This window comes from Lycium barbarum, chromosome 7 (assembly GCF_019175385.1).
Source record: "Lycium barbarum isolate Lr01 chromosome 7, ASM1917538v2, whole genome shotgun sequence".
NCBI lineage: Eukaryota > Viridiplantae > Streptophyta > Magnoliopsida > Solanales > Solanaceae > Lycium > Lycium barbarum.
Window position 1 is genome coordinate 120,849,781 of NC_083343.1, and position 11,725 is coordinate 120,861,505.

The 11,725-nt window shown below is 32.5% G+C and overlaps 1 protein-coding gene across 1 annotated transcript; it reads right to left on the bottom strand.

Annotated features, from left to right (window-relative positions):
- Positions 1 to 8,823: 8,823 nt before the first annotated feature.
- LOC132604037 (transcription factor bHLH61-like) lies at positions 8,824 to 11,003 on the bottom strand. Its single transcript, XM_060317354.1, has 4 exons — positions 10,242 to 11,003; positions 9,886 to 10,053; positions 9,472 to 9,639; positions 8,824 to 9,192 (listed from the first exon to the last, which is right to left on the bottom strand). Exons 1-4 carry the CDS (start codon positions 10,857 to 10,859, stop codon positions 9,106 to 9,108), a joined length of 1,041 nt encoding a protein of 346 aa, XP_060173337.1. The 5' UTR covers positions 10,860 to 11,003; the 3' UTR covers positions 8,824 to 9,105.
- Positions 11,004 to 11,725: the final 722 nt, after the last annotated feature.

Consider the following 11,725-nt stretch of genomic DNA (forward strand, 5'->3'; position numbering starts at 1 on the left):
CAAGGCTAGTTTTTTTGCTGTAGTTTATACTATTTGGACTTAACGAAATGCTCGAATCTTTCAACAAAAGGAAACACCTCCGGAAGTTCTTCTCCACCAACTCAAACTGACACTCTGTATCCGGGTTAGGAATAATGATAGACTGATGAACTGTATTGCTAATTTCTTATAGTTTGGTTTTGTGATTTTCCTCCTATGGAGGTAGAAGTTAGTTTAGGCTGTGTTGGTATTTGCTTTAGAGAAGGGAGAATAGGATTTTATCTCCCTTGATTTTGTATTTTCCTGCACTTGGTGATTAATAAAATCTCTTTTAATTGCCAATATATATATATATATATATATATATATATATATATATATATATATATATATATATATATATATATTACAAAAGAAAAAGGGTGTAACAAAAATAATTGATGTCCTAATACAATATTAGATCTCTTGAAAAATGCACCTAGAAAGAGGCATTGAGGATGAAATCAGAAGTTAATCCACCATAAACAGCACCAATGTTACCAATTATAGAGATCAATGCATATTCTTTCTTATTGAAAGATCCCGGATTCAAAGCAAATTCCAATCCAATTGGACGTAAATAGATCTTCCTTTTTGGTAATTTCTTGCCCATAATAAAGCCTATGGGATATACAAACACCATAACCCACACCATTGACACAACACATTCTGATGTCTCATGAAGATAATATTTGGTGGTTATTATCAAGAAAATGAATGATAAAAAACCCAGTAACAAGACACGAAATGTCCAGACAGGTTCATAATCAATATCATACTCGTCATTGTTGATTTCTTCGTTGGATTTGCTGGATTTTTGTTCATCTTGTCTTGTTTCATCTCCATCGTTTAATGTTTCTAAGTCTTGTCGTAATTCTTGATATGTTGATGCATATTCATCGGTTGGTTTGGTTCTTGGCTTCAATCGAGATATATGCGATGACATTGTTGTAAGAGAAATAAAGAAGAGCTGTATGTGAGAGTAATTTTAATTTGTTTGAGAGAGCTGGACTCATTCACCATGCAGTTACAAGGAATTTGTTGCATTTTTTTTATGTGGGCCAATTTTACATTTTAAACTTACATTATTTTCATTATAACCATATGCAATAATATAAAGGTAAAGTACGGTACTACAGATGTTCAAGTCATTTTTAGCCTCATTTACAACTCAACAAGGAAATATATTACCTTATGACTTGTCATGCGCTACAAGTGAAAAGGAAAAATGAGCTAGTTTATAATTATAGGTGTTCAAAGACATAATGTGCGAATGAGAAAACGGTATAATCCAGAATGCAAACATTATTTTTAACTTCGTAAGAGAATATAAAACAAAAAGCTTAGCAAATTCCACCTTGCTAGAGTTGTTGTTGTAGTGTTTAGAATTTCTATTCTGAAAATCAATTAATCATTTTTCTCTTCACAAAAACGATCCAAACAAAACTTTTACGATGATATGGCAACTTCTAAGAGATCTTTCTATTCATTTTTTCTTAATTTTTTTTATTACATAGAGAATAAGGGAAGGAAAAGAGAAAATAGTCAGATGCCCCCTCAACATTTGGTCGGTTTAATTATGATGCATCCAATCTTTGCGGGCATCCTATTACCCCCCCCCCCCCCCCCCCCCCCCCCCCCCCCCCCCGAGCATTTTAAAAGTGGAATAACTTGCCTCCTGAAACGCTATGCCTAGATTTGAAGTATGCAGTGAAATACACGCGCCAACCAGCATTTAACACATGTATTTTTCATTTAAATCTATTTTTTACTAATTTTTCCCTAGTTGTTCTTCTTTCTAACATACTTCCACCATTTTCCCACCATTAAACAATTTTAGAGCTCCAAATTGAAGAAAAATAGAAACCCATTTTCCCTAATTGTTCTTCTTTCTAACATACTTAGCTTCCACCATTAAACAATTTTAGAGCTCCAAATTGAAGAAAAATAGAAACCCATTTTTCCACCATTAAATCAATAGACAAAGTATTGGTTCATTGAGAAAACTTTGCACTAGCTTAAATTAAAAAAAAAAAAAAGCCGTCGAAGTAGAAGAGGGAGATGGCGGAGGTTGCCGGATTATTCCATTTTTTTTAATTTCTTTTTCATGTCACAATTTCCTTCCTTACTTCAAGATCTGATCTGTTTTATAGCAATTAGTGTAGAGATTTGTGTAGTTTTACTCAAATTTGCAGGTTTGTTATGGGTGTTCATGATATGAAGTTTTCTTATCTAGCTAAATTCTTGATTTGATTCTTATTTTATTTAATGTTGGCATTTAGATTGATGGGTCATTTTGATCTTATTTGTTGTTATTAGAAAAAATTGAGTTTGCCGGTGGAAATCTTTCCGGCAACCAAAATCCAGTGACCTGTTGAAGAGAAGAAGAAGAAAGAAGATAAAGAAAATGAAAAAGAAAGAGAAAGATATAAGCAATCAGAAAATTAAATAAAAATACAGTTTTTATAAACTATATTTGTGTCTCACTCTCTTTGCTACCTCAGCATTCAGGGGCAAATTATTTCACTTTTAAAATGCTCAGGGGGGTAATAGGACGCCCACAAAGATTGAGTGCGTCATAATTAAACCGATCAAATATTGACGGGACATCTGACTATTTTCTCGAAGGGAAAATGGGAGAGGAGATGACAATGTGGGGATACTAGATCCCTGCATCTTTCTGTTCACTGAATTAAGTAGATTCATTCTCTTCTGTAATTGCAATTGTCTCATGTGTGGGCTTATTTCGCCGGCCGATATTGGGCCCCTATTTCGAGCTAATCTTTAATTTTTGTCCCTCAAATTCACTTTTTTGCACGGATTGTTCTTCAAAGGCGCTGGTATTTAATTTTTGACCCTCAAATTGCTGGTCTTTAATTTTTTCCCTTCGCTTAAAAAAGTGGCTGGAAATACTCAGAGGTACTGATTTTGAACCCCCACTCAGTTAAAAAAATTGCAAGGCAAGGCTTCGCAAAAAGTCTGGCTTATAAGGCAGAATTTTAAGACACATTCTGCCTTAAGGCAAAAGTTTGTCTTGTGAAATTTCGCAAGGTAGATTTTTTTTTCTTACTCTGCTGGAATTCTACAAAAGCCCGAATAGGACTAATTTTATTACGCAACTCTGCCTTGTGATTTTTTTTTTAATTAAGCCGGGATTCGAACTCAGAACCTCGGGGTATTTTAGGCGAAGGACAAAAATTAAAGACCAGCAATTTGAGGGGTAAAAATTAAAGATCACCCCCGAATAAGGGCAATTGCGCAAATTGCCTCTCAAATTTGTGGTCTTTAACATTGCCCTTCAGCACTTTTCGCGCGGCATAAGTTTAGACTTCGCTCAGCATATGTATCATAATATCCCATAAGGTATGCTGGACACAACAAAACTTTTAACACTCAACAAAATCTTAAAAATAATACACAACTTATGCCAAGCGAGAAAAAAGTTCAATTTTCGAGACAAATAGTACAGAATTTATGTCGAGTGAAACAAGCCTAAATATTTTTATTAAATGAGCAGCATAGACAAAAATTAAAGACCACAAATATAAAGGGAAAAGACCATATCGTTTGAAGGGAAATCCGTACAAAAACTTCCTAAGATTAACAGACTGAAGCCCTTGTTCATGATTCAAGTTTGTGTTACGTAGGCCCTTAAAGGCGCTAGAAAAGCAATGAGATTTGGGTCATTTGCACTTTTGCTCCCATTTTGCGCTGATCTTTCATTTTTAACCCCCAAGACAAATAGTTTTTTCTTGGGGCATAAATTTATATTTTCGCATCATAATATTTCACAAGTTATATCTAATTCCTAAAGAGCTTATACCCTGCTAAACATAAGTTCGATTTTGAAGGATAAAATTAAAGACAAACCCATTTGGAGGACAAAAATTAAAGACCAGTCCATTTTGAAGGACAAACCGTGTAGTTTCTTCATGAGATTTTCTTTTTTCCCAACAAACTACATGAAGAAGCAATGAGACTGATTTTAGGCATAATACGTCAACACTTTTTGAACCTGACTCCATTTATTCTGAACTTGACTTAGCTTGTCAAGATGATACATTCGACTTCCTAGCAGTTAGACATGGCAAGGAGCGTGACTATAATCTTTGTTAGGCACGTGAGAGTGAAGAAAAAAAATTGAAAAGTAATTTCCAAATGATATATTTCTGATCGTTATTTCACCAAAAAGCCCCAGAAACATGCATTTGCCCTCTCTTTTTCCGGAAAATTACAGTTAAATACCAGTCGACCATCTAGTTCACAAAAAATGTATACAGTGTATAGGTAGCGTATAAAGTATATTAAATATACATATCTATTCATCAAACATATACACTACCTATACAACCGAAGTGTATAGGCAGTGTATAAATTCGGCCATATTTGGTAAACTTGATGCCAAAATTTACATTTAGGTAAGTTTCCTTTTTTTTTTTTTTTTTTTTTTTTTTTTTTTTCTCTTCCGTTTCTTTGTTTTATGTGGCGAAGATACGTGTTCTCCATATGCATGTAGAAATAGTCTAATTATTTTTTCCTTCTACAAAATTAAGGTTCTACGGAAGAATCAAATCTGCTCAGGATTTAAAACTTCATATATATATTAACAAATTTGTTACCACAAAAGTCACTCCTTGTTCAACTCATAATATCGATCTTTGAGTTACAATTCATATTTGGGGAAATGGTCAAATCTACCTACGCATTATCCGAAATTGTGTATTCCGTTAAACTTTGGGTCTAATCTTAATTACTTCCGATGATACGGAAAAGTCTTATTTTGCTATTTATCCCTAATGAAGCTTCAACTTGAGGTAATTTTTAAGATTAGTCAAAAGCTGAGTGGTAGCTGGTAAATATGAACCCTTTTTTTTTTTTTTTTGAAGAATTTGAACACATGGAGTCACCAATTTTGTGCTAGAGCTCCATTAATGATAAGGACAAATACAGGACGACTTACTAACAACAAACACATATACGAGTGGACCAAAAGTCCAACGAAAAATAAAATTAGACAATTTTAAATAATATTGGACAAATTTGGACATTTCCCTTAATATTAAAAGGTCCCCTCTAGTGCAATTTGACAATATATTGGTGTTATGTGATTGCTTGAAGATGCTTTCATCAATGAATTACAGCTTTGCAATCAAAACACGTGACATGAGAAAATGCTTGGGTTTCCAAGATATGGCATTAAAAGATTTTGTCAATTAGGTCAAAAGAATCTGATTCTGTTAGGTTAGAAGATTGTATGATGGTGAAAATTTTATGGTTTAGCATTGTATTGAAAACTTATTATCTCCAACTTGGAGGAACTATATTTATGATCAATCACCATTTGCACCACCTCCATTAATACTTTTTGGTCATTTTTTCACCTCCATTATTTTTGGACTATAAATTGTGTACATATCATTTTTGTAGTTATATCTATCTGAGCACAGCTAACGTTTAAAGTAAGAATTCAAGCGAACTCGGTAATTTTGGTCCAAAATTTACATGTGTTTTAAGAAATTTATTCAATACGCACAAATTAATTAATTAATTTAAAACTCAGTAATATATTTAAAAGGGCTAAATCCTAAACCCAAAGACTTCAAATTAACCAAAAAACAAACATTGAAAGTTTTTTTTGTCAGTAGTGAAGTCTTTTTGGAAACCCTATATATAAGAAATCTTGAATATATACTAACTTGTATTATGTTATTGTGTCTTGAGAATCATATGCAATTCAAGTTGTGTTGTCTTTGAAGAGATTATGGTGTATAGATCTCATTGTAGTGAGACTATGGAACAGCCAACAACCTTGTTTTCAACTTTAGCATCTTTAACTTCTTTAGATGCAATGACACAACTTGGATCAATGACTTTCATAATCTTCCTAAGGAGATAAGGGGTGCAATCAAAATGGATAAATTCAACTTCCCTTCTTTCAGGATCAAAAGTGTTAAAAATTCCTTTATTGTGAATAGGAACATGTATAGATCTTATTCCTTTGATGTACCTTGATTGAGGACACATGAAAGGCTTCCCCCTTAATCTTTTGAGAGCTGAACAAAGATCCTGCTTGTGCTAAAATTGGAGCCTATTCCAATTAAGTAGGTCCAGAGAGTATTCTACTCCTCCGTTTTGTAAATATGTTTTTGATCAGTGGAAAGGCATCCACTCTAGAAGTGGATGAGTTAATTTTTATAAAAAAAAAAAAAAAAAAAAAAAAAAACATCTTTAACTTCTTAAAAGATCATAGGTAGTTGGCCATTGGATAATTTTCCTAAAGTCTTAGGAGACCAAAAACCAATATTTAAGATAATTATGCTTTCTATAATCAGGCTATACCTAAACAACCATCCATTTTTCTATATTTGCCATTTTTACAAGGACAAATAGACACTTTAGGGTGTGTTCGGTATGGATGATTTTTTATTATTATTATTATTATTTCATGTTCGGTTGGTCAAACTTTCTGTAAAACATTTTATCTGGGAAAATAAGTTCAACAAGTGGCGTTCCACATTGGATTGTATCATCCCCACCCTCCAACACACTTCATCTTCACCCCACCCCCGTAGCCCCCATCTCCACCACTACCACTACCCCCGCCCCCACCTCTCATAGTTATTTGTCTAGATTATATACAAATGTTCTTAGGATAATATTTTATGCTTACATACAGAACACAAGAAAATAAATAATAAAATCTACTTATTTTCTTGAAAAACATTTTGCATGAAAAATTATATTTTCCTTCGTAACAAACACACCCTTAGTCTTCAACCATAATCACAATTATATTGAGGCCTATAAAGCTAATCAAACCCTAGCTGTCCTCAGGAAAAAAAAAACGAAATCAATGTAATTAAACGATTGTAACGAAATGCTAATCAACTAACCGCACAAATGAGTAGTCCATATATAGTATTGATTAACACGCCCGTAGTAGCTAGCTAGGAATATTAATTCCGAGGTTTAAGAGGTGCAACATTGAATTTTTATAATGGCATGTTGATTATTGTAGATCGAATAATGATAAAAACCCTCTTGACAACTAGCTTAATGGAGTTTGTCTTTTAGAGTTAATTCCAGTGTACCTCTCATTTCTCAAGAATGAATCTGCAGCTTTTCTATATAAATCATGCATGGGGTTATTGTCGTTTTCCCCATTTGCATGATGCACATAGAGTCTACTAATTAATTCCAAATTTCTAAAATAAAAATCTGAAAGTGATTGTTTGGAAGATATCATAATCAAACCGTTGGACTACCCCTAGTTTTTCGTCCCACATTATTGGTAAGAAAAACATTGGCTCATTTATGCTAGGCTTATACGATCTGTTTCTTGTTTGTTTAATTTGTTATTGAACCTTTATTAGATGATAATATGCTATACATGCGATTAATCAAGAAAATGGACACATGGATTCACATGCTACATAAGAAGAACAAATTACACAGACGCTATAGAAAGTTACAAAAATACATTTAAATTGATATTTAAATTCAAGCTATTTAATCTCAGAAAAACGTACTGAAGATGTCAAATTGCTAGTAAGACTCGTTTAGAGAATTACATAATTTAGTTAACTCGTTACTCTATCTTAAGCCTTAACGATACGAAATGTCTGTATACATACATGAAAAGTGACATTTCACTAGGCAATACCATGCACAACACTCCCCACCCCACCCCCACCCCTCCACCCCCACCCCCAAAAAAATTGCGCAACCAAAAATTTAATCGTAAAGAGTTATAAAATTAAAGTAAGAATATATATTATTTAAAATGAGCTGATTTGATGCACACACTAGCTACAAGTAAGTTTTTCCACTCAAAGCCTATATCTTAGGACTTATATTAAAAAGAAAATAAAAAAAAAAATCCTTTTTTCTTCTTGAAACCAAAATGCGGTCACCAATGTTTAGTTAGTGTAGGACCATATATGTTTACGATTAAGTATTCAATGTAACGTAACAATATTAATCTAAATTAGGATGTAAATATCAACGGTGTGTTACAATGTCACTTCACAGTTGATTTTTTCCAAATGTGCTAGTTTGACCCCCCATACTGTGGTAATGTTGCTTACGCTACTTCATTATTTTCATATACTAATTTTCGTACCTGCGCGATGTCGGTCATAGCAAATTACAGTAATAGACGTATCTTATTTATAATATCACATCAAATCTACATTTTTGCTCAGATCGTTTATTTTGTCTTTGTAAGTTAGTTTCTAATACTCCCATCCTATACATGAAAAGCAAACTAAAGGTTGTTAAAGTGAATTTTTAACACGCTTTAAGTTAGAAAAAAATAAAGAGGCTTTGAAATCTAATTTTTATACCATTTTCTTTCACAATTATTATTTCAATTATTTACTGTTCCAATCTATATTAGTATTCTTTGAAAAAACTATATTAATATTTAATTCTTTCCAAATTATTACTGTGAATGGAATTTGATCAAGCTAGGATTTCTCGCACGATTGATCGTTAAGCAATTAAGATGAGAAAATAATCGTATGCTTTGCAATTCTTTCGGGTTTTTTCTTTTTGGTTTCGGGGGTGGTGTAAATTTCAAATTACATCCTATTAGCGATTTAAGAGAATTACGTGAAAAATGATTAAATAAAAAAAGGCATCTTGAATATAATGCGATTTGTCTATCAGTGGATGTAAATTAAACTGGACAGCATAACAAGAAAAAGGAAAACCAATACGTAATAAATTTTCTCATATTTTTGCTTTATTTTTTATCTGATTTTTGCTCACGAGAGGAGAGAAAAGCTTGCTTGTAACAAGTATATGCAGTTGAAGCAGATATAAATGTATGGCTAGCTACGATATAATAAATCAATTGGAGTACTTTTCTTTAGGAAATCAATTACTTGGATTAGTAAGAATCAAATTATTATATAATATGGATGACGAAAGTAAAAAAAAATAAAAAAATCACTAAGGCCTCTCCAATGAAAGAGGGACCAGCTCCTAAATTGACAAAATAATAATTTGCAAATTCAAGAATCTATCCTGCAAAAAAATTAATTCAACTCCTTTTTCCCTCTAAATTATATTTGGTCAAAAGTACTAGAGACATTTTCCTGCATATCCAGTATTTCTAACTAGTGCTTTCTTTATCTCTTCTGCATTTGTAATTCCTCTTTGCCCCATTTCCTATCACCATCACCAAAAAAAAAAAAAAAGTTCTTAAGAGCCAACATTATAATAATTAAGATCTAAACATCAAATAACCATATTAAATTATTAGCAAATAGGAGAGAGTTAATTATGACGAACTTAGATCGAAAATAATACCAAAGCTTTAGTCAGAACAAGTTAAAAGTTAAGATAGTAGCAAGAAGATGACTGAAAGCCAGTTTGACCCTTTTAATGTAAAATAATTTTCTTGAAAAATATTTTCTAGTAACTAAACACATGAAATATAATTTATACCTCAGAGCAAGAAGCTTGCATTGCAAAATCATTAAAACAGCTGATAACACACTGTTGAGGCTCTAGGCCTAAGGCATCTAGTGTGGTCAATGTTGATAGCAAAAGACTAGATTTCCCTGCACAACTAATCTCCACTCTTGTATCCATATTTCTCTTTTCCACATTAAACTGCAATAAAACATTAAACCAAATTGTAATTCACAACTATCAAAATGAGGTAAAAAAGTCAATGAATCCAAAATGAGCATAATCTAATTAAATGTAAACACTTTATATATATATATATATATATATATATATATATATATATATAGAATTCGAGCCGAAGACAATAAGTTCAGATGAATTCACAGAACTTGCTCTATATCTGCATAAGCAGGGAGGGAGGAGGGGTTGTATCAAATGGAAGGTTACCTTGGGTGAATTTCTGACGAACATTTCGATGGGCTTTTCATTTTTGAAAATGCTCATCATGTTTAGTTGAGTTGGCCCTAGTTCCATTTCTTCTTGCAAATTGTTGATTTTCTCAAGAAGCTCCTTCGTGTAGTCTATAGTATCCCCTACGATTGACGTTCTGTCCATCTACAAAGGTCAATTAATTATATCAGAACGGGATCTTGAGCTTAACTCAATCATTAGATATATCGCTCATAAGGTAATAATTACTCAAAATTATTTAGGGAGACAATAGCTTATCCCTTAACTAATGTTGGATACTTAAGAAAATTTAAAAAAATGAAAAAGTGAAGAGTTTTAGGCTCTATATTTACCTTGCTAATTTTGGGAACAATTGATCTAAGCATAGAAAGACGACCATTGAGCCTTTTCCTTCTCCTTCTCTCAGCCATTAAATTCTTTGAAGGCTCCCCATTTGCCTTCTTTGTTTTCACCTTTTTTTCAGGGCACAACCCAATGTTGAAAATGGTAGGGGCTATAGCAATTGATTCACTTGATTGAGTTCTCTCCAATTTACAATGAGCAAAATTATTTCCAAGTACTTCATAATCTTCCAATATTGATGAGAAATCTTGTAATTGGGAAGTGAAAGTGGGAGTACTGTCCAGCCAGTTGTTGGAAGAATCAGTGAGCCCTGGTGGGGACAATTCATCTACTAGCTGTGTTGTGCTATAAAATTCAGTGATTAATGAATTGGCAATTGGCAAATGAGAACATTCTTCAAAGGAAGAAGTAGTTGTAATTGTAGTAGTAGGAGTAGTACAAGGAAAAGGATTAATGGCTACAGGATTTTCCCCAAAACATTCATAATTCCAGCCATTATTGTTATACAAATACTCATTCATCTGCATGGGTAGAGATGTTTCCCATAAATCACTTCTTAGATCTAGTAATTCATCTAATAAGAAGCCATTGTCACAATAATTCTCCATGTCTCTCTCTCTCTCTTTTGATTTGTTGAAAAGGGGTTTTTAGGAGGCTAATAATACCAATAATCTATGGAGGAACCTTGACAAAAGTTGTAGTAATGTAGGATAAGTATGGAGCATATTTATAGGAAAACAAATTAAACAAGCTACTTTTTTCTCCTTGTTGTCACGGAATATTAGTGTCTCTATTATGATGTATTGATTATCGCCTTGTGATTAGACAAATGGAATCTGCTCCGTTTTTAGATAAAGTGATTTCTAAATTAATTTTTGTGGATCCTAATATAATGTTTTTGTATCGGAAACTTATTGATCCAACTAATTTAAATTGCGTCATGTAAGACCATTAAAGGAAAAATGTTCCCTATAATTTTGTTTTGAAGAATAGTATTTCGGACCTCATTTGTCGCTTTCACCAATAAATTGTTTTCACAATTTAAAATTATTCATATCAAAACACTTTAGCTTCTTTTAACCAACCGATATCTGAAGTTATTGATCCGATTGATTCAAATAAATTTACTATATATAGGAGAAGATTTCGTACCGAATTGATTTTCATTCCCAAACCAATAAGTTTTAGAATATTAATTAAAACGTAATATAATTTACATATATTTAATTGAAGAAACCAAAATAGTTTGTTAAAATAGTAACTATACCAAGTTATTGAGAATAAAAATAAAACGAGTTTAACTGAAGAAAATATATGGAGAATGGACAATGAGTCCGGAGCCAAAATGACATGTTTTTAGAGCTAATACCCCAAAATAGGATGCCTTTTTTTTTATACCAAAATGGGTATTTCGTTGGATAACCAACAAAATACCCGCAAGTAGCACTGTTCCGGTCCGGTATTTATTGCATTT

Coding starts and splice junctions, on each gene's coding strand:
- LOC132604037 (XM_060317354.1), bottom strand. CDS start 10,859: ATGGAGAATTATTGTGACAATGGCTTCTTATTAGATGAATTACTAGAT. Junction 9,640..9,885: donor TCGTCAGAAATTCACCCAAG/GTAACCTTCCAT, acceptor GTTTTATTGCAG/TTTAATGTGGAAAAGAGAAA. Junction 9,193..9,471: donor TGCAAGCTTCTTGCTCTGAG/GTATAAATTATA, acceptor TGATGGTGATAG/GAAATGGGGCAAAGAGGAAT.